The 24244-nt window shown below is 37.7% G+C and overlaps 1 protein-coding gene across 14 annotated transcripts in view; it reads right to left on the bottom strand.

Annotated features, from left to right (window-relative positions):
- BAZ2B (bromodomain adjacent to zinc finger domain 2B) overlaps positions 1-24244 on the bottom strand; it is a 168179-nt gene that overhangs the window by 9195 nt on the left and 134740 nt on the right. For 12 of the 14 annotated variants that reach the window (XM_072874343.1, XM_072874339.1, XM_072874338.1 and 9 more), the window contains 12 exons: positions 17718-17858; positions 16686-16940; positions 15691-15905; positions 14195-14269; positions 8755-8998; positions 7901-7963; positions 6539-6683; positions 3126-3787; positions 2284-2557; positions 1943-2098; positions 1321-1481; positions 91-401 (listed from right to left, as the gene is read on the bottom strand). In XM_072874343.1, the coding sequence (XP_072730444.1) occupies positions 91-401; positions 1321-1481; positions 1943-2098; positions 2284-2557; positions 3126-3787; positions 6539-6683; positions 7901-7963; positions 8755-8998; positions 14195-14269; positions 15691-15905; positions 16686-16940; positions 17718-17858 (2702 nt within the window). The remainder of the gene's footprint in view (positions 1-90; positions 402-1320; positions 1482-1942; positions 2099-2283; positions 2558-3125; positions 3788-6538; positions 6684-7900; positions 7964-8754; positions 8999-14194; positions 14270-15690; positions 15906-16685; positions 16941-17717; positions 17859-24244) is intronic. The other 2 variants (XM_072874350.1, XM_072874352.1) reach the window with 1 other exon arrangement.

The raw sequence follows: 24244 nt of genomic DNA, 5'->3' as shown, positions 1-24244 counted from the left end.
AAGAAAGTACATAGATAACAGGCAATAAGAAAATAGGCTCCAATTAGCAAAGAAGCACAATAATTTTTCAAGTTAATCTCAATAACCTACCCGTCACCATCACCACTAATGGATGGTGCAGGAGCAGGGACAGTAACTGTGCCCACATTATCCAGTTTGATCTGAATGGTGGTACTTAAGGGGCTCTTCAGATACCTTCGCTCTATGTTCCGCTCCAAGTCAGCAAGTCTGGTTACAGCTATATCTAGAGGGTTGTCACTCTTCCGCTCTAGAGAGCTGGTATTGCCTTCTCCGCCTCCAGCACAATCTCCATCGTGCTTCTTGTGCAATCTAGTAATTGACTTATGTTCACGATATACCAAGTCGTCTCTCTCTGATGCAGGTTCAGGACACAGCCAACCCTATGTTAATAGAAAGGTTTGTGCATTTATTGGTTGCTGTTAACTTAGTATGTAAACAGAGGAACTGTTTTATGGAATCAAACTAAGTAACTGAAGCGCTGTTTCCAGTAGGTCTCGGTTACTTGTAATCCATCTGTAGAGACAGTTTCCAAAATACTCAGAGAACCAAAATAATTAATCCAAAAAAATACAAGCATTACCAGACTTTCTGAAGGGACCTTTCTGCAACAGTCTGCATTCTTATCTCCTTTTGAAGTATCCTGTTCTATTGGTTGAAACATCAGAATAGGCCTATCTGTCCAACAGGCTCAGGAGACAGTATCAGTTGGTCACACAGAAATAACATCCACCCCTAGAACAAACTAGATCCCAAATACTACATCTGTACTATAACCAAACATGTGCAATTTGATATCCTTACACCCGCCTTGGAAAAATTCCAAATTGTAATGACAACCAGTGAATTCTTAACTCTTTCACACTCACAACCATCACATGTTCTCCATGACGCTACAATACTCAAAGTATTATGACTGACTTGTAGGCTTTTCTGAAAGCATTAACAGCAACAATCACCCAAACTAGGCAGAACTGTGGCAAACCCCACTACAATTAAGCAGTCTCTATGCAATAAAATCTTTGGATTCATAGAAGGTTAACAAAACGTGCAGGGAACTGCACACTGTACAAGAACACTCTCCAGGAGCTACCATTCTGAGCATCTTCAGCTGAAGATTTAACCGCAATAAAATGTTTCAAACACCAATATCCATGATACTGCTGCAGTGGATTTGTTTTATTTGCAGACAATTAGAGAGAGAATAAGAAGGCACTTACCAACAGCAAAAGGACTGCTACTATCTACTTAAATTCTTACCACTTATTTTTAAAGAGACATTTTACTAAAAATTAGTTTTACCTTAACTTGTAAACTAGCTGATGCAACTCTCCTCTCTAGATCTTCCACCTGCTGAAGAATAGCAAGATCCATCTCCATTGCTTGTTCTTCTACTGACCAGTTTTCCACAACATCTTGAGTTACCTGGTTATCTTCGTTTTCATTGATATCAATAATTGCAACTGTATTTGAGAATCACATTTTTATTATTTTAATTAGTATTATAACTTCCCTGAGTAAAGTCAAGCTGATTTACCTGTCACTCCAGTCAAATGTTGAACTGTTGTAAGAGTGTACTGCTCTTAAGATAGCCAACATGGACAACAAATTCTGTAGGTTTTCAAACTTGCAATTTAAAGGCAAGAAGGGGAAGGAGGAGCTGAGCTAGAGTGTTACAGAGATGGAAAGAGCTTAAAAAGGTTACCAACACTTATGCCAGTAGAGCAATTTATATTAAACGGGATTTCTCCAATCCTGTAACTTTCCAGAACAAGGCTGGTGAAAAGGCAGCTACAGACAATGAGACCTTTACCTTTTTTCTCCAGCCGCTACTCTATCCCTGTATCTAAACACATCTCAAAGAGCTCTATGTCAGTCGTCTTATGCCCCAACACCATGCATAACATAAATATCAACTACATACCATCCTTATTTTTGATGCAGGCCAGAGTGATATAATCCATATGTTTCTGTATTTGCTTTTGTAAGGCCTTTTCTCTTATTCCCCTGAGATGCAGCACTTTAAGCAAAGATTTTAGGTCCTCTGGATCAGTAATCCTCCACCACCCATACTGCATTTCTAAATCAAGACAAACATATAAACACTTTGCAGTCATTTTTTATGTGATCACACACAATCAGATTAGAGAAATCATCTAGCCGAATTCCATAGGCAAATTATAAAAAAAGATAAATTGTAACATCGTAGTGGCACTGTAGAAATTATCCTTCACATATTCCATCTTACTGTTGTATTATACTTACCTTCTGGTATGGGTTTTGGGTTAGGATGATCTACTGGCTTGGCTACTTCAACTGCTGTAGAAGGGGCAGAAGCTATTTTTTCAGTCTGTAGTGCTGGTGATTCACTTTTACTTGCAGGAACACTAGATGCCAAGAATGAGTTACCATTCATTTCTGATAATCCCAACCCTGATCCAAGAGCAGGTAAAGGAGACGAAAATGGAACATTCGAAGTAAGAACTCCTGTAGGCCAGCCACAAAACTGAAGTCCCATTATAGGTAGTCCAGTCTTCATCTGCCACACAGAATATATTGTTAACACAATCACAACTACCATTATTAGTTATTACAAAGAAACCTGAATTACGATTAGGATGCTATTTGTCAAACAATAATCAAAACAAAGAAGGCCGTTAGCCAGTACTTTGATTAGTTTAAGAGAAACTAATGTAACACTAACGTGTAATACTCCTTATTAGGGCCCTGTTAATGCTTTAAAAAATAGCAGCTTTTAAAGGGAGGGTGTTGCGTGTCACATTTCTGAAAACTAGTTTTTATTGATTTATTTGCTTTTCACTTAATACCAGTGGCCAACTTCCTAAAAGCCAAATTAAATTACTGAAATACACGTACAAAATATCATACATTGGCTTACCTAATTTTACTTATCTTAATCTTTTTAATCAAAAAACTTCTAGTATTATAAAACATCTGTAACATGGAATTAGTTATTAACATTTAGAAACAGAAAAAAAAATAAAGAAGATATAATGATAGCACGTCTGTGAAACAATTTGTCTAAACAGAAATTCTGCCCAAATAAGCACAGCAAATTCAGACTATTCAAAAACTCATTTATTTACCTGCAGTGGTGACAATGCAAAAGGACTTAATCCCATTGGACTCTGTGCAGAGGTTGAGCCCAGAAGAGGTGATGGAACAGGTGAAGGTGACTTTGATGGTGGATGTGATTGAGGAGTAAGTGAAGTTGTAGTAGCTGGTGTATCTATATGGGTAACTGACATGTCATCACAGGGTATTCTCGGTAAAAGGCTGAACCACTGTCTGCTCTTTTCAGTAAGAGTCTTTAACAACTGATCGTTTGGAATTAGTGGAGAACTGTAAAACTTTCCTGTCCCACTTGCATTAGGACTGAAAAGATTAGAATCAGACTTCTCGATGGTGCTTTGTGATACAGTGGGCTGAAGACTGCAGAGAGAGTTTTTTGAGTTATTTGGATAAGATAACGTGCAGCCATTTGCTGCGCTGCCATTAGGTTTTGGGGACATAATGTCAGATTCAGGCGGCATTTTTGCTACCTCTAACAGTTTGCTTAGTTTTGAAAATGACCCAGGCTTTTGTAAAAACAAATTAGTGTTGTCCTTTTCTTTCAGATCTTCCTTTTGCTCACAGTGAGTTGTATTTAAACAGTGTAATTTTTCTTCTGTCTCAAATTCTTCTTCTTTGATATGCATGCTTTCTACCTTTTTTAACTTCTCTTTTTCTTTTGCCATTTCTTCTAGGCCTAAAAATGTACAAGAAACACAGATGAAATATAACAGACCAACTCATTTCAACCATTTTTATCATCATCATCGTTAAATAAAAAATCGCTTCATTTTTGGCTCAACACATGCTAGATCGCAAGGTCCTCTTTTTTTTCTTTTTTTTCTTTTTTTTTTTTTTTTTTAAAGTGAAATCACTTCTCACTTCAAAGAACACTTTGCAGAAGGAAACAAAGTTCAAGGCACACACAGATTTAAACCCTGCTGAACACCTGGAGGAAAAATAACCTCAATGTAGTTAACGTAGCTATAGTATTCTCCCATAAGATGCATATATGTCTGAAGCAGTTTGACAGTGCAAAGTCTTTGAAAGGGACAAATTTTTGGCAGCTTTCTTTTTGCAAGACTCTCCATGCTTTATCAAAAAACTCCTCTGTTTATATCAAGAGGGTACAATGTTTATAGCCTTAGAGCTTATTTTTGCAAAAGACCATTTCATTAAACTCACAGCCAACTACGAAAAGGAGGACCAAAATTCCTGTTGTGAAATCAAATATTCCGCAAATATTGAAACACAAAATTAAATATTTTACCTCTTTCAATAAAAGTCATGAACAACTTTGACTGTGAAACAACGTCAACATTCTTGAAAGTTTAAAACTCTTTCAAGAGTCACCCGACATGATGACTGGGACTCTACACACAGCTAAGCAGACAGATGCGATCAGACAGCATAATGTCTAAGCAACTTAAAGTACAACAAGCAGACATTGACTGCAAAAGCCAGCTTCTTCAAACATATGAGGTGTGAAAGATCTATCTTATGAAAAGGAAAAACAATCTTCTGTCATCTTTGCTCTCCTAGTCTTTCTTAATCATTTCTCTTCGACCCTCATACTGATGTGTCAACTTAGACTAAAAGTCTTAAAAAGTGTAAAATGGGATAGAAAAATGTCAGGAAAAGGGGAAGGAGGTAGAAAATCCAACATTTCAACTTCTTAAATTATTTTTGTCAGATACTGCAATCGCAAATAAACAAAGGTCCTGCTTATGGTTTATGGCCAGAACATCCACAAAAGTTTACTTGCTCGTTCTGGAAAAATCATAATTTCTACAAAGATAATTCATTAAAGAAAAGAATATCCCCTCCCATTAAAACTTCAAAATGTGTCCATGGTTATGGTGTCTGTCAAGACATGAACTATTTGAGTATCAGCGTAAGAACCAAAATGACAACATGAAGAGGGAAGAAGTAGTATTTTTTTAAATGGCCAGATCATTCAACAGTTCATGTCTCATATTTCCAATGTTCAGATAAAGGAATTAGGAGTGAATAAACTGTAGAATTTACTGAAACAGGGCAAACTAAGAGCTGAGGGAAAGAGGGAGTAGTTGAGAACTTAAGATGATGTCCATTTTGCTATTCAGGGAGATTAAACTTCCATTAAGACAAAAAATATTAAAAAATATGGGTTTGCCCTACAGTTCTTGGCTAACGATTTGTGTGGTTTTTTGTTTGTTTTTACTACCTCAAGACAGGTAGGTGTATTCCAATTATTTTCTTTGTGTACAGTTTCCGAAGCATTTGGGCATTCATTTTGTTAATAAATAAAATACAGTGAACAAAAGGAATGCAAGCAGTACCGCATATGACAGTTTACCTTCTGTATCCAGCTACATTCATGTGCAAAACAGTTCCTAACACACAGCATAAAATAATGCAGAACAGGAGACACAGAAAAATTACTTGTTATGCTACCCATTTTAGAAAGATAACTTTAAGATCAAGATTAGATTTAGCAAAAGTTCTACGGCTTCTTTTTGGGGCCAAAACAGGGCTCAGATTTCATAACATGCTGTAATGTTAGTTATTTTAATTAAATAGCTCTCTAGAATGATGCAATTCTCATGAGATCATGCAATTCTGATGTGTATCAGAGATTTGTTTTGTTTTGGTTTTTTTTTTTTTTGGGGGGGGGGAATTGTGAGAGTAACGGGGTTTTGCTTCATCTGTATCAGAATTAGAAAGGATTTTTCTGTGACCAAAACGAAGGCTTATGTTTAAAATTTCTAATATCCACAAAAAGGTCAGATTAAGACATATTTTCTGCATCTATCCAATTTAAAGTGTGTGAAAAATTCAATCACAGTTAGTATACAACTGTCACAACCACAAAATTACATTTTAATTTTAGCAAAAATAACTTCAGCATTTGCTGGACTAGAAGAAAGATCAGTTGATAAAATACAGAGAGTAAGTCGTATTGTTGATTAGAAAACCCATTACTTCACTGTGTGAAAATAATTTTCACATTTTTGCAGACATATATCAAATATTCAAGAGCAGAATAGTCTGTGTATTGGCACAAAATATAACAACTGAAGATGAAAAGGATTTTTTTTGCATTCTATGGTCATCCTAGTTTTCATATGCAGAGTTCACTGCCATAGCGAAATGTGAAACAGGTCAGAAAGAGCCAAAAAGTATCGCATGTAGATAAATACGAAAAAACATAACATATAGAACTATAACAACTGAAAACTGCCAAAGTATTAATCCTCATTTTTAAAGATACTGATATTTCATAATTTGAAAGAGAGTATCAGAGAGCACCACATGAATACAAAGGTCTACTGACAGGAGCCTGTTTAGGCTCTGGTTGAAGATGAAGCCTAAAGACCTTGCTGCATAAAATTACAGCCTACAGAGATGGGCAGTATGTCTTGGCATAGTATGTCTGGGTGTGACATTACTCCTTTATGTTTCTTACCTTCACCACTTTCCATGCCTTCTACAAAAATACCACCACATTGGGGCAGAATCCAGTATCGGCGCCTGTAACGATCTTGACCAAACATCATTGAACGCAAACAGTGCGAAGCTTCAAATAACTTCTTTCTGTACTGGCTCTGTTGCTGTTTTAAAAAACGGGAAAGCATTGTAATTCAACAGGGGAAAAGAATTCATTACAACAGAAAACATCTCCTGACTGCCAGACTGAACAAAAGTTCAAGGGTCACATGAGGAGGCTCTCTTAGAGATCCTGTGTGTGTGTTATGTGACATTCTACTCACAATTGCTGCCTTGATGATTTCACTTAAAGATCTCCCTTTAAAAACATCAATTCAAGCACTTCCTGGTTCAGCTTAAGTTTTATCAGTCTTCCTTTAAAAACACACTTTGCGATGGTAGGTCCTGTCTTTTTAACACTGACTCTCAGAGAACAATAGGATCAAAGATTTCATTGCACAAGAACAGCTGAAATCCTATCAATTATGCAATAACAGCAAATGGTAAACAGAGCACTGAAGACAGGTGATACTGCAGTTCCTGATGCGAAACTAATGAGATATTTTAACTGGTTCATAAAAGAATGAGAACAACAATGTCCAAAAATAAATTCTGTATTCAAACACAAACAGTCCCCGGAGGGGGGCCAACAAGAATTTCAGTTCATTTATTCAATTCTTGCTCTGCTAAATTGACAGTGCTGGAAGTCAGGTGTAATTCTGGACTGCTAATTTATTGCAATTTGGAACATGAGAGAAACCAAGAGACAAAGTCTTAAATGACAAATTTTCTAATACAAAGAATAAAAACACGGCCCATAAGTACCCCTATTTACAGCATTCTATCTTTCTCATTTACATTTCTCTTCCCATTCCATTGTTTCTTCTTTCAAAATCTGAAGCAAAGACAGCTCTCTATTGGCTTGGAACACAGCTGCAGAAATTAGCCAACTGTAGGAGGGAACGAGAACTGCAATCATTTGTATAATGGGAAAGTCATTGCTTCTCGTACACAAAATTTATCATCGCTTTCTAAGATCAACAAACAGAAGTATATCAATTGGGTCTGGATAAAAATTATATTACTTTTTATTCTGAGATGTGCAAATGTATTACCGACAGCTTTCTAACTGTTTTTTGAGTCATATCCACTTAGTGCTGCTAGACTAAACTCACAATTCAGGCATCATGAACATTTAGCATCATTCATATTTTAATAAAAAAAAGCTGATCCTTATTTCAATTTATATTCAGTTGGGAGTACTGAAAATGATGGTTAACATTCTTACTCATGACATCCAGTGATCAAATTTGTAGTATAACAAAGACAAATGACCTCTCACCTTTGTCAGTTTTTCAATCTGCTTCTCTAGTTCTTCAACACTTGCTATCTGGTCCCCATCATCCTATAATCACCAAATATACTGTCACGCCAAATTTATTTCAGGATAAAACCATACTACTATGTCTTACTAATATTACAGTAAAAAGATGTAACAGAAAATGAGAGGCAAATTCTAAGGCTAAAAAGTTCAAGTTTTCTGCTTCTTCAATATACTTGACTAGGAACAACGTAACTGGAAAAAGATACGTCTTGAATCTTTCCAAACCAACCCAGATGCATACGAAGGAGAAAGCTCATGGCCAAATGTTCGCTGAAAACATTCTTTTACTAGAAGAAATAATTCTGCTTGTGCATGAACACATAAGACTATAGAATTTAATCTTAGTTTCTACGAAGCTTTTTGGATATTCAAATTAATTTCTAAGTGCTTTTCACACAGGAAATAATGGAATCCATCAAAATCTTACCAATCAGGCTTTGGTCAGTGCACACTTGCATTTTATTTCAATGTCTACCAGAAATTGTATAGATACTTTAAATTACAAGTTTGCTATAAAAGTTCCAGTGTTAATCTTGCTGATTTTTGTTTGTTTATTATTTTCTTAACTAATTAGTGACCTTTATTCTCCTCTAAGAGAAAACTACCATTATGCTCATTTTCTAACAAAGCTGCAGTTCTCTCGATCTGGTACGACCTTTCAGAATTTCGGAGAAATTAAGACAAAGTCAAAACAAGTAACCTGGGGGGGGGGGGGGACGGGGACACACGGGACGGACATGACGACACACGACACGGACAACAAGTTTTAACTTACTAGTTAATTGAGTTTCACTATACTTAAAATCCCCCACCTCATCCTCACAAACTTCTGCCTTCTTTCCTTTTTTATCTTCTTTGTCCTCTTCATCCTCATCATCCTCATCTGCCTGATCATCACTGTCGTCATCGTCATCATCATCATAATCACTGTCCCCCCCCTTTCGTCTGCGTTTGCGGCCTGGTGTTGGTGCTTCCAAAGAGTGCTGCTCCTCTCCTACGTCACCACCTCCTGTAGCATCTCTTTTGCCAGTTTTCTTGGCATGAATGATTCTAAGCCTTGAAACACATGACAAGGGGGGAAATTACGGAGTATGTCTGTAGCATAAACATACCTTTCTTCCTATATGATTGAAAGTAAATCACACATTTTAGATTCAAATTAGCTCTTCTGTTCTAATATGACATTGTATTTTCTCAGTATTTATTGCCATTAGTCAACAAGAAAAATTCAGGTTATAAAACCTCTTAAACCTCTTATTCAGTTCTGAATAGAATTTCTGTTTCTCCCAGGTGAAGTTTATTGCATAACTTTAGAAGACATGAAACACAACAGGGATTTTGAAAAGTCAGGAAACACAATTAGAACAAAGAACCATTTCAACTTCTTTATCTTTTGTTTTATGCATTTAAGAATATGATCATAAAATACCTGTGTCTCGGCGGGGGAAGGCAAAAATCCTCAGGTGGAAGTATGAAATTATTTACATTTGCATGGCAACAGCAAGGGTGGTTTAAAATATATATATATTTTTTTTTTCCCCAGATTTTTATGCATTTTTTAATTTATTACATATTATTTGATTTCAGCCCTTTGGCTGATCTTTTTATTCTACGATGTACTTTCTCTCCTGAGAAATCTTAGCTACCTAAACTACTAGGAGATTACTCAATCAAACTCTCATTTTTCCTTTTATGAAAGAAAAGGGAAACTTACATACCAGTAATTATGGTTGTAGTAGACCTTCTTCTTCTATAAAAACCCTATAAGACAAGATTCCACACAGCAAAAATTATAGTTCCACCTATCAGGGAGCTAGCAGGCAAACATGCTGAATCACAGGAGGTATAAATAGCCAGGCCTAACCAGTCACTTATAATGCAGACCAAAAATGCAACTGACTTAGAAGAGATTCATAAACACGTGTAGAAAAGACAAAGATTTTTGTAAGAGATGATTGGAAGAAGGTAGGATGGGAAAAGTAGAACGGTAACGACAAACGCAATTACCAGCACGTAATTTTTCCTTGTCGTACTTCTCTCTCTTCCCATCCTACAAAACAATATTCCATACAGCAAGTGGCTACAAGTATGATGAGTGTTGTAGAAGTACTGGCTTCTGGGCATACCGACAAATATAGCAGCCTTCTAAAACGCTGATTAACAAAGCCAGTACTCAACAGCACAGATTTAAATGAAGCTGTCACTGCTCAATTGGTAGCAGCACTTTTTAAAAAGACCGTTAGCAAGAAATCATCAAGGGGACTTCTGTTTGCTTGAAAACAGTTGGGCTTTGGTTTTTTGGTGTGTGGGTTGGTTTTTGTCATTTTGGGTGGTTCTGGTTTTTTGTTTTGTTTTTTTAATGCAGTGATTAATCCTCTGGAGAATTCAGAAAGTATTACACTTTTATTTTTCCAATACAAATGGATTTTTAGCTATTTTAGGGATTTAAAATATTTTTTCATTAAAAAAAATTTCTCAAGCCTTCCTTCCAGTGAATTTGGAAGCAAGTAACATTTTCAGGTCTGGTGCAAAAAGCATTAGTCTCATTGAGTATCAATACCACTCAGGCTTCCCCTGAGTTAAGTTTTTTAGGAAAAAAAGTTCCTTTTTACGAGGATAACTTCAAACCATCAAATCCTCTTAATCTGGACTAGAAATTCCTGCCTATACACAGGAATTAACTATCAAACAAAGCCACTAGTCAATGATTGGATTGACTGCTGCATGACTGGACAATTTCAGAGACAAATTAGACCAAGATAATCTTGAAGACAATTCAATAATAAAGCTGGCAGGTGGAAGTTTAATGGCCAGCAAACATGTCTTTCATATACCTAAAAGAAATTAGAAGAAGCAAAAAAGGCTACTTTTGCTGAAAGCAAAAATAGAGATATAATGCTGTCAAGCACTATAGGAAGCCTGCATGACACTACAAATTATAAGGATGGAAATGAATCAAAGATGCTCTCTTTTAATAGCACCACAAGCATAAGAAGGCAGCAGTCTGTATCCAAAGTAGGCAGCAGTCTGTATCCGAAGTAGCGTAGACGCAGAAACCAATAAAAGCATAACTTAAAAAAATGTTCAGATATTACAAGAGGTTGCAAAATTTTCCTGCTGCTACCTAGACATATGGCTCACTGAGAGAAGAAAAACTTCACTCAGAAAACTGTTTCATCTTTCTCACTTTCAGGTATATACCAAAACGATATCTGTAACTGTTGAGAGAATTATAAAGTCTGTTGGCCTATAAAAAGAGTGGGTGGCCCATCAGATAGTAAGATGTGTGACTTAAGCCTGCCCTAATCTAATCCGTAATGTTTACTACACCATAGAATGAGAATTCACCTTTTGACTTAATTTTCATGCCTTCCTCATAATTTTTTGCACATAAATATTAAGTAGCAGCAAGGCAAAGAAATTCTAAACATCGCACTTCTACCGCACGTTTAACATACTTCAGCTTGGGTCTCAAAAAATGAAAGTTTCCCAAATCAGCATTACCTCCTCCTACCCAAACTCAGGGTGTAATTTCTCCCCTCATGTAACACTGCTTTTGTTATACCACCATAATTTACAGTTGAGATGGCCTCAACTTACAAGCAGTATGCCATAATACTGGCATGTTAAAAAGAACAGTGTTGCAGTGAAAAACCTTGTTCTGCAGTATTTCAAGTCTTGTAAAGAAGCAGCTATTACCTAAGCCTTCAGGTAGCTATGTTTCATTTTTATTGCCTTTTATATTGCTCAAGCTACAAAAGAGATGCCAAGGAGAAGACACGTAATGGAAAAGGAGACACTGAGATTATGACTATCCAGTTAAAAAATAGCTGAATCATCTGAGGTGAGACATTATTCTGACTATAGTTGTGATACAGAAAGCACAAAGAAAGATGAATTGATTGTATGAGACAGGTGCGCCTTTACAAAAATGGTGATTAGTATCAAGATTCACATCTAAATATGATAGAGAAGGAATTAGATGCAACCTCTCACTGACCATCAGCCCAGCAGAAACAGTCCAGGCAGCTCAGAATTCAGTTTCCAACCATATATATTTATTCAAGGAATTTTGTTCAATATCCTTGGGGCGTGGGGAGGCATCCCTATAGGCTTTTACACAATGATTCCTTTTTCCAACCTGGGATTTTAATGTTGATTTTTTTGTATCTTACAAACATAGGTTTTTGGTTTTTTTTTTTTTGCCCCCCTCCCCCCACCTCCAATATCCAGTTGAGCAGCTAATCTCATAAAAAGTGAGAGCGTAAGCACAAAAAAAAAAAAATCACTTAGTGAAAACATCTGATACAGGTAGAATCTCTTCTCATCCCACTTGGATATACTTCAAGACAGTCTGGACATAGCAGTATTAAGTTTTACCACAACAAACACTAGCACACCAGGCTGAGATGAAATAAACCTGTTCCTCAGCATCCATTATTCTACCACTATACACTTCCCACCCATGATGGGCTGTGTTGAGGGTCATGTAAAGGCCTGTATGCATATGAAAAGAGTACACATCCATTGATCACATGGCGAGTAATCAAGAAACCAGATATTCCTATGCAAAACTGTTTGGGACTCGGGTGCTTAAAAACTAGACTGAGCTTTGAAATGGATAGGGAAGATAACATGCATAAGAATGAAGTCTGGAAGCAGAAAAAAAGACCAAACAGAAGACTGAAATGGACAGATTTCTTTTCAGAGAAGCCCCAGAACAGTTCTAAGAGTTTATGAAAAACACCAACTGACATAAAGAAAACATTGTTTAAAATTTATCAAATAAGGCTCTTCTAAAAAGCTTCTTAGAGTTCATCAGAAAAACAGTGGAAAATCCAAAGATTTTGAACCAAAGATGAGGGAGATGAATCAAGTCCAGTGAATTCAAAGAAGAGGAAGAACGATGTTTCTGAGCACTCCCGTGATACTTACACTCAAAAATAGGGACAGCACTACTGGAACCTGAAATCCACACATGAGGGGAAAACACAAGAAACAGCGAAATGATTGTAGAAAGGAAGAGGGGCTTGGGACTTCAGGGTATTAGGCCCACTATTTGAAAAGGAAGAAAAGAGAGATCATGAGCAAAAAGGAGGATCCTACATCTACAAGTACTTACAGTTTGATGGAGGGAGAGAAAGACTAAGCAGTCCCTAAGGAGACAAGGACAGGTAAGGGTCCCATTTCACTAATGGACAGTTGGCTACATCAGAACTTCAGAAACACTTTTTAAACTATATCCCATAGAGGGGATACAGATGAAGACAGGAAAAGGTATTTGGATTGTCCTAAAAGATAAAATATGTTAACCCTGTGCAGACTGGGATCTGCAGTATTAGTAGAGAATTTCTTTTTATTGGTCTAATTTTTTCCTCTACCTCCCTCTTGTCCTTCTTCTTTACTTCTTTCCTTCTTCCTTCTGAGATACATTAAAGGGAAAAAAGGGAGACACAAGATTAGAAATACAAGTACCTAAAGCAAGGACTAAGAAAGGATTCACCATTCCTAGTAAGAGGCAAAGATGACTAAGAAAAAAAAAGAACGCAGAGTCTGGCTTTGTATTTTTACCCCCTGTGATTCATTAACTTTATGCCTTCTAGCTTCCTGGCAGCTGGAGCCATTATGCTTGCTGTATGGAATTTTGTCTTGTAGAATGGGAGAACAGCGATTATGAAACTGACAACCCTTGAAAAGTTCCAATTTTGCCTTAAATATAAAAAATAACTCCAAGTTTGCATTCTGCATATGATCCCTAGCTACAGGGAACAACGCAACATTGACAAACGGGAAACACTAAGATAACGTAACATAAATTCGCAAAATTCAATTGGTAATTGTTGTATGAAAATCATGTCTTCTTAAAACGCCTTTCAGAATGAACACTGGTAATTATGGTAGGTCCAAATAAGCTTTGATAATGTCAATAGCGATTTGACAGCTCCTGTAACATTCCAATAAAAATTTTTTTTTACTTTCTTCCAAAGAATACAAAATGGACTTGACTTTGCTCCAATTTTGAGGGACGCTAACCCTCTGAATTTAACGCATCTTTAGTAGACTGCAAAAGACTGGTCCTGCGCCATTCTAAATCCACATCCATCTTAATTAAGCAGTTCAGTTACTAACTTCTTGGTAAACCTGTAATTGCATCAGCCAATTTTGTCCTTAGAACCAATTGCCTATATAGCAGCATATCTGAGCAAATATAAAAAAGCAATATATTGTAATATTTAAGGAAAAGAAACTTACTTCCGAAGTTTGCCTTCAACCATCCATTTGTCTCTCCTTAAGTTTGACATATAATCGATGTTTTTATCAATTTCACTGTCAAAGACAAAATAATCCATTAACTGTGAACTTACATATCTTTTTCTGACAGACATTTATGTACAGATATGTTGTCTCAACTAACTTGGAGAAATATTTAAAATTCAAAATGAATAATTTTAAAGCTGGGAAATTCCAATACTAGGAATGCCGACATAGCATACTGCTCTACCTGTGTCACGCAGTCTTTATTTACGTGATACGCAGTATCACGTAAGCTTTCTTTGCATAAGAATGTCATTCAAAGAATTTGACATTTCTTTCCATAGTTCGAATTCAGTGTCAAGCCTCCAGATGCATTTGCCACAAAACATCTAGCCCTGCACTGAAAACAAAGTTACCACTGGTACATCTATGGTATTCTAACGAGGACACATGTGACCTACAAACTAACATTCACTTTTCACTGCAGAAATTGAAGAACCAAAAAAGTGTTTCAGTACAGTGACTGTCTGCAAGCCCACTTCTGAGACATCCCAGCCTCAACAATTTAACAGGTTATAGTTGTTTCTACAATGAAAATACAGAAACTCAAGTTCTGAAAGATCATTTCTACAAATCTGACTTAACAGTTGGTCATCTGCAATACGATAAACTTTCTTACTACGATGAATTTGGTTAATACACATGAACTCTCTTACACAGGACATGCAGAGCACTTGCACTGCCCACTCCTGCTATTTTCAGCTTTGGAAAAAATGAAGCATCTCTTTCACTCTTGCCTTACACAACCCTGATTCACTTTTGCAGCACAGTATACCAAAAGCAGCAGAATTCACCAGGAAACAAAACAGCACTCAATTAGGTGATAAAAGACTTCACCACAGCAAGTAAGTACGCGGAGGTATAGGTATCCCAAAGACTGGCATTTCCTAAGTTTTTATTGCACGTTGTTGGGTTTTAAAATGTTGTTTAACATAGGGGTTTTTTTAATTATGAAGTGCTATACAACACTGATCCAAACGAAGTACACACTTTCTTGAATTACTACCATGATAAATCAGGCTTGCCACCTCAGCTTACAACACCACCCTAGATAAAAGTATTTGGACAAAAGAGGTCTTAAAAAACAAAAGGAAAAAAGGGAAAACAGAAGAGTTGTATAAGGCCCCTGCAGTACTTTAAATTATTCCCTAGAACACCTAGTATGTTTCTTAGGAATCAACTTCATCTTTTACTCCAAAAATAGCTGGGAGAAATTCTGGTGCAAGCTTTGAAAACAAACTTACAGGCCAAACATGGAGAAGTTCTACTCCTCCATTATATCAAAAGTACATAAAGGTAAGAAGCAGTAACATTGCAAATTTCAGCTTTCATTGTAAGAACATCAAGAATCCTTCTGTAACAGGACACAGTGTATACAGTATTTTTGAACTATAATATTTTATTTTTACAGACCTGTTTGGGAAAAATCTTACCTTACTACACTTTTGCTGCATGCTAACTCATTGACAAGAAAAGCAAGTACTGATGCTTTCTGAGCTGGAGTATGTGCCTGAAAAGCTTTTGTCTTCAAGCTCTCTGTCAGCTCAGTTTGCCCACAGTGAGCCTCCATGAATATCTGCAGAATCTCGGACACATTATCTCGATTGATACCAACATTCAGTAAGTGTTCCCCAAGAATAGTTTTAGCCTAAAAAGAATAAAGACATTTTGACAATCACATTTAAAAATATTATTTTCCTCTGCAGGTTATAATACTGTTTATAAAACAGTGGGGTGGGTTTGTTTGCATTTTTACATAAGGACTTTAATCAGGATTCTTCTTTAAAACTATTCAAATGTAAAACGTGAATAGAGTAACAAATGAGAATGTCTTCACGTCTAAGTTTTTAAGAGCAAAGGGAATATTAATATTAATGAAGTAGGTTAAATGAAAAAAGACATGGTCCAACTGGAACTCGATGAATACTGTTTTGTACAATCATGCTATGTAGAGTTCTAGAGTAGAAAAGAGCTATGTTGGCTTGAAAAAGAAGGATAGTAAGAAAGAATCATGAATGAATCAGAGTTTGGACGAAGTGACATAGAAAGCAGACTTTGGAGAAAGAAGTGGCAAGATTCACTGAGAGTATAACATGAGGGTAAGAATGAAGGAGGGGGAGAAAGGAGTTAAAAGACGTAGGGCACTGTCACATCTATGGCCACAAGAGCTCCAAATAAAAATGGGGGAGGGTAGAGAAAATGCCCAGAAATATATCACTTCTGGGAAATGGGAAGGCTGACAGGGCACAGAAAGTCTTTGAGTAACGTTAGAATAGTGACACCAAAGAGAAGAATTCGGAAAGAAATGGAAATGGAAATCCAAATCAGAGAGGTGTCAAAGATGCATTAGGAAGAACGCATTCATAAATATAAAGTGTTTACTATGGATTTTTTCTTTTTCCCTTTTTTTTTTTTTTTTTTTTTTTACCTTGTATCCTGTAACAAGTCCTGGATCACAAACAGCTGCAGAGACAAGCTTTACAAGCAAGTCTTGTACTTCTCCCATGCTGTCCCCTATGTTTAGCAAACCCTCCTGAAGAACGCTCAGGGAAGGGACATCCACATTCACATCAAAGCCAAGAACTTTACCAAAGTTACGCAGGAACTGCACTACCATGAGACAATCTGAAAATGTGCTTCCTTTGAGAACAAGGCCTGGGATGCGAGGTAACTCTGGCAAAGGCTGAAAAGGCAAGAAAAACAATGAAAGATTCAGTAGTATATTTCCAAATAAAACTTTTTTAGTACTAGCTAGGGAAATTGGCTGATACTTCCATATGACCTACAGCATGACAATGCTAGAAGGTAAACGCTATAGAGAAGCTGCTCCCCGCATGCCATCCAGTAATTTAATTTAAAGCTGAAGCACATTTACCTTTTCACACATTATAGGAGACAAGAGATTAATAAATACTTAACTTTTTTGCCAGGAGACGCTCTCAGGCTCTATTTTGAGCCAAAATACTATAAAAGGTGGGGTAAAAATATTTGGTGGACATAGGGAGGGGAATTCTCTGGAACAGAGAGGGCTTGAACCAGAGGTACGTCAAGTCCTGAAGGACAAGAACTAAGAACACAGAAGACTGGGAGAGTAATCTTTTTGAGTAACAGCTTAGAATAGCTGCACATATGAGAAAAGCTCTATCTAGTGCCTCTGTACTGAGACATGACGCATATTCCTGCTGTAAAAATAACTCAGAATAATGGAATTTTTTTGAAGCAATCATGCAAGTGCTTTTTGGGAAGCAGGCCACTTTTCGACAAAATGCTTTTAATTAACTAAACATATGCTACTTTAGTGTTTGTAGTATCTTGTATTTGTATATATTTCAAATAGCTATCTAATTATCTAGACTAAAACTTGAATGCTTTGGGAGTGGCTGCAAGAAAAAAGTTATTGTCACAATGGCAAAATACAGAAACAAGAAGCAAGAAAATAAGTTTACATTATTATGATTACCTTCTGGTCTGCTAAGCACATATCTTCATTAGGCTTCTTTAGCTCCTTTGCCATTTCTAATTCCAATCTTCGCTGTTCCAGTTTCCGTTCTTTATTTAATCTTTTTTCATCGCGTTTCTCTTGCTTTAACCGCTCTTTTTCCTTAAATAGAATTAAAAGGGCAGAAAATAAAACCCTCGTATTATACTTACAATGGAACAATCTAAGAATTTGAAAAGCACTACTTACACAATCTTAATAATTACCACAGCAATTAAGGAACCTGCATTCAAGCAAAGGGAAGGGGGAAACTACAGAAATAGAACAAAATCATCGCATTTGTGAGCAAATCTAAGATTCACTTTGTTTCTCTCCTGTCCACGTGGAAATGGGTATTATGTTTACACTGAAAGATTCTTTGGAGTACCATTTCAGAAAGATGACCGAGTGAAAATATGGTAAAGAACTGCCATACACGCAAGGCATCTGATTTTAAAGGCCCCGCTTACACACTAATCCCATCAATATGCATCTGCTAAAGCAGAGACAAGTCAAGAAAGCAGTAGCTGGGAAGACCTCTCTGGGCAATACATGGTTTAAAAATTCCCATGATACATAAACTGGATATGAATAGCTTATAAAACGCAACCGATCTTTTCAATACACACAGCTTCTGCCCTTGAATTACCATGCACTTAGCGTGCAATCTGAAAATTGAACAGTCATTAATATCTCACTCTGTACAACAAGAACACAGGGATAATCAAGTGAGAAGCCGAGCATCTACTATTTTTCTCTTCCAACACCCTCTACATTGATGTCACACAGAATACTATACTAACCATATCTCTCTAACCTGCTAGGACTGAGTCTGAATCTGGAGCTCCAATTGCCTTTCCCATCCCTGACTCCAGGGGTTCTGCTGTCAAATGTCCAGCATTGATATGCTGGGCTGCCTACACAATTCATTACATACCTCTGTGCAGCCGACATCGAATGCAAAATATTGAGTAAGAAACCATGTATGGAATCTGCCATATATCAATGCTACCTCTTTAGATCACAGAACTGCGTGCATATGCGTGCGTGTGTCATGACCCAAGAACCTCATACAATATAAACGTGAAGACACTATACATGCTTTTCACCTGTGGACACAGAAGGGCTAAAAAACCAAACTAAGCTGATTCATATTACCCAGGACCATTTCCCATTATCCTGTCAGTTTAAGAGGTCATTCTAGTCTCTTCAGTTTACTACTACCAAATTTTGCATAAATGAGAGTATGGGTTATAACTGTAAGTCAGGACTCGGCTGCATTTGTAGAACGGCATTAACTGCTGACTTTGCTGTATAGTTCTGTCAGGCCCCATGACTTTTTATTCTCTCTTTTGATTCTACACTGAATATTACTAGACCACTGGTGCTAACTGTGGCTAAACACTACAACTGCACAGAGCAGTTGATAATGACCTCTACTACTACACTCTTCAGTGGATTTTAGGCAAGATAGAGTTCGGAGTTGGACACAAAGAACATGTTTGGACCAGAAATCTTACACTGGCAGAAAAATAGCAGTCACATACAGAACTACCCATCTCCCTGACTTGTTTTTTTAAATGGTTCATTGCCTTTTATCTTAACCTATGTCAAGGTCTCAAAGCCAACTGCCATTTCCTACAAGTTGTTTTTGACAACTAGAAACATTCTATGTCAGAAGAAAACAGGAGAAGTACATATGGATATTTAAGTGGCAGCATATTAATTTGCAGTTATGATTAAAAATGCAAACCTTAACCATGCGAAGTTTCATGAATGCATTTAGAGATTACTTTTACTGGCTGCAATAAACATTTACTATTCCATTTCTATTAGAGTAAGAATATAAATACAGCACTGGATCAGACTATACAACCATTTAGCCTGGCATCCTGATTTCCAACAGTGGACCAGGTGCTTAGGTTATCACCTTCCTCTGCTCACTGCTGATCAGACTGTATCTGGAAGAGTGTCCAGTTTAGAGCCCTCCACCTCAAAAAGGATGCGGAGAGCATGGGGAGGGTAACACTTTTTTTAAAATGGAACATTGTTTTTTTGAAATCCGATCTACCCCTTATTTACAGCTGCTGTGGAAAAACCATCTTCAGAATATTCAGCTCTTAGTAGCTTTATTTGCACAATTGTAACTGACGCCACTGACCAGAATGATATAGGTCAGAAACAGATGCCTGATTTTAGTTCATGAAAATATTATCAACAAAACCGCCATTATTTTCTTGTCCAGTTTGTATTATGGGATACTACTAGGAAGATCAGAAACAACTTTTTAACAAAGATGAATCATAGAATCATAGAGTATCTCGAGTTGGAAGGGACCCATAAGGATCATCAAGTCCAACTCCCTGCTCCTCGCAGGACTACCTACAACTAAACCCTATGACTAAGAGGCTATGATCCTATGATCCAGAGGCTCCTTGAACTCTGACAGGTTCAGTGCCATAACCACTTCCCTGGGGAGCCTGTTCCAGTGATTGACCACCCTCTCAGTGAAGAGCCTTTTCCTCATGTCCAATCTGAACTTTCCCTCATGCAGCTTCATTCCATTTCCTTGTCTCCTATCGTTCGTCACCAGAGAGAGAAGATCAGCACCGCCCTCTCCGCTGCCCCCCTTGAGGAACACGTAGACTGCGACGAGGTCCCCCCTCAGCCTTCTCCAAGCTGAACAAACCAAGCGACCTCAGCCGCTCCTCGTAAGTAATGCCCTCGAGACCCTTCACCATCTTGGTTGTCCTCCTCTGGACCCTCTCCCATAGTTTGATGTCCTTCTTATATTGAGGAGCCCAAAACTGCACACAGTACTCGAGGTGGGGCCACACCAGTGCAGAGTAGAGTGGGACAATCACGCCCCTTGACCGGCTAGCAATGCTGTGCTTGATGCACCCCAGGGCACGGTTGGCTCTTTTGACTGCCAGGGCACACTGCTGACTCATATTCAACCTGCCACCAACCCAAACCCCCAGATCTCTTTCTGCTGGGCTGCTCTCCAGCCTCTTGTCTCCCAGTTTGTATGTATAGCCAGGATTACCTCGTCCCAGGTGGAGAACCCGACACTTCTCTTGTTAAATTTCATACGGTTGGTGATTGCCCAGCTCTCTAGTCTGTCCAGATCTCTCTGTAAGGCCTATCTACCCTCAAGGGAGTCCACAGCTCCTCCTAGTTTAGTGTCATTGGCAAACTTACTTAATGTACATTCAACTCCTGCATCCAGATCATTTATAAAAACATTAAAGAGCACTGGCCCTAAAATTGAGCCCTGGGGAATCCCACTGGTGACTGGCTGCCAGCCTGATGTGACCCCATTTATTAAAACTCTTTGAGCGTGACCTGTCAGCCAATTGTTCACCCAAAGTATTATGCACTTGTCTAGCTGTATGCTGGACATGTTGTCCAGAAGGATACTGTGAGAGTCAGTATCAAAAGCTTTGCTAAAATAAAAAAATAAAAAAAAATTAAAAACCCACACACATTTACTGGCTTCCCTTGGTCAACTAGATGGGTGGCCTTGTCATAAAAGGAAATTAAGTTGGTTAAGCAGGACTTTCCACTCATGAACCTGTGCTGGCTATGACCAACAACTGCGTTGTCCCTCAAGTGTTTTTCAGTAACTCCCAGAATAACCTTCTCCATAATTTTACCAGGCACTGAAGTGAGACTGACAGGCCTGTAATTACTAGGGTCTTCCTGCTTTCCCTTCTTGAAAACTGGGACAACATTTGCCAGCTTCCAGTTGACTAGGACCCCTCCAGATTCCCAAGATCATTGAAAATAATGGAGAGAGGTCCCGCAATAACATCAGCCAGCTCTTTCAGTACCCTGGGATGAATCGCATCGGGCCCCATAGCCTTACGTGCATTCAGCTGGAGCAGCAAGTCTCCAACATGTTCAGAGTCAGCTGGGAGTTTACCATCCCCCCCCTCAGTCACGGTCTTCCAACACAGGGCTCTGGGGATCCCAGAGCCCATCATCAGTGTTAAAGACAAAGGCAAAGAAGGCATTAAATGTCTCTGCTTCTTCTACGTCCCTATTTGTGAGGTGACCGACCTCATCAAGTAACAAACCAATGTTATCTCTGATCCTCCTTTTGCTGTTAACGTATTTAAAAAAGCCCTTTTTGTTGTCCTTCACAGTACCAGCCAGATTGAACTCTAATGGAGCTTTGGCCGCATGAATTTTCTCCCTACGGTTATGAACAGCATCCCAATAGTTCTCCCATGTCGCCTGTCCTTGCTTCCAATGTCCATACACTTTCCTTTTCCGCCTAAGTTCTAGAAGATGATCCCCGGACGGCCAAGCCGGCCTTCTTTCCTGCTTGCTTGACTTGCCACACTTTGGAATTGCCTACTCCTGCACTCTTTAAGAGATGGCTCTTAAAAAGTGACCAGCATTCATGGACCCCAATACCTTCAAAAGCAGATTCTCAGGGGATCTTACTAAATAGTTCCTTCAGCAGCCCGAAGTCTCCCCATATCCAGGGTCGAAGTTTTGCTGGCGGTTTTTCTCCTCTCACCAATGATTTGGTGATCAACTACCTGGTGATCACTGTGACCAAGACAGCCACCAATCACCCCTTCACCCATGTGTCCCTCTCTGTTTACAAACAAGGAATCTAGGAGGGCACCTTTCCTAGCCAGCTTAAGAGCTAACCCCGAAAGTCTTCCTTGCACTGAAGTATTATTTAGTTTTATTTTGTTTTGGTCTGTCACTTTCATTTAAATTTACGAACATATCCAAGAGAAAAGTTTTAACAATTTCTTTGACAACTAGACTCTGTCATGATGGTTATTTTACTTCAATCTCTTAGCTATCTGTACTTTATTTATAAAAGTCTCAGGATACAGAGATAGAAAAAGTCTCAGGATATAGAGAAATATATAAAAGTAAAATAAAAGAAGTTAGCAATTATGTCTTAGCATTGATACTCCCCCTTAAGATATCAGGGTTAAAACTGAAGACAGCCTCAGGATTAAGATATAAATTAGTTTATCATGGTCTAATAAAAGTTTCATCAATCGTACTGTACAGCTCTGGTTTTATCATCAACAATGCTATTCTATCACGTACTTTTTTTTAGATAATTTTTTTTAAAAACCATCTACAATGCAACATGAAGTACACTATTATTTCAAACCAATGAAGCTAAAAAAGTTTGAGTCATTTTAGCTAGTAACATTTCATCTACTGTAGCATAACCTGAATAAGCAGGATGTGGTATTCCTGTAAGAGAGGCTTTTTTACTCAAGCTACCTCAGTCACGAACATAAGCAATGTGGTTACAACTGCTTTTCAAGGCAAAGCTAAAGACTTTTCCCTCATTTCCTTCTGCAACTTCCTAATGAAATTGAGACCTGTCAACTGGTTATAAGAACAAGTTCTATTACAAAACCACTATTACATTAGCTTAAGAGCAGGGAAACTTCAGTGTCTTTCATGCAACAGTATGCCTAAAGAGTAAAATTTAACTAGTTAAAGGCCCAGTTAGTCAACTCAATGAAAATATCTTGATGGATTTTGGGTTAGGTTGTGCTGATACGGACTACCAGCGTTTTTTGAATATTTTTCCCCCTCTAAGTATCCAAAAAAACATTTCCATTTTGCCGTACTTTGCAGTACTTTAAAAGGAATAGTTTAATTCAGTTGTCCAACAAACACCAGTTTAACAGCACAGAATATGTATTTAATCTTTATCATTAATCCTCATTAATAAGCAAGTGTTATTAGGTCCTTTTGTGATATACTAGATTTATAGAAATGAAAGCAGTCATCAGAATAAGAAGCACTCATCATAAGCAAAGGGCAGCTATTTTGAAAATAGTCTTATTTTCAGAAACAAAACAGAACAAAAACACTAGATGTTTAGATGATCAGCATCAAAAGAAGCCTGAAGTTTTGGAAAGTGGAATCAACCAGTTTTTTGTTATCAGCTTGATGTCACTGTGTTCAAAAAAGAAAACAAGTTAAATAACTAGATTCAGAGATGGACAAAGTAAAATGATTGTACACAAAATGACAAATACACATTTAGGACTTCAGGCGTCTCTATCTCTTGGTTCAGAATTTCTGACATTTTTACTAAAACAAAAGGAGAAATGAAGCATCTATTTTCTGTAGTGCAGCAGTACTTTCTACTGAAGGAGAAAAAAAAATTATTAAGGCATAATAATCCTATTTGCTTGGTTTTGTCATGGTTCAAATCCAGAATCATCTACAAAAATCGCAAGTTCCAAGAAGCCTGGACTGGAATAAGATACGTATTTTTACCCCAGATAACTATTGAGGAAAACCTGTTCAGCAACTCTGACAAGTCCTTACTCTTCTTATACACATGAACAACATGAAGAAGAGAAAATAAAACTTCCTTTCCAGGAAATACTAAGGACTCTGAAGTGACTGTGCAATTATTGGCTTCTTGCTCAGAATCACTGAGGATGGAAGGGACCTCTTAAAATCATCCAATCCCCATCCCTGTGGGTGTCCTCTCCCCGCCATCG

Source organism: Ciconia boyciana, chromosome 10, assembly GCF_034638445.1.
Source record: "Ciconia boyciana chromosome 10, ASM3463844v1, whole genome shotgun sequence".
Lineage (NCBI taxonomy): Eukaryota > Metazoa > Chordata > Aves > Ciconiiformes > Ciconiidae > Ciconia > Ciconia boyciana.
The sequence above is the reverse complement of the archived record's forward strand: the minus strand, read 5'-3'. Positions and strand labels throughout refer to the sequence as shown.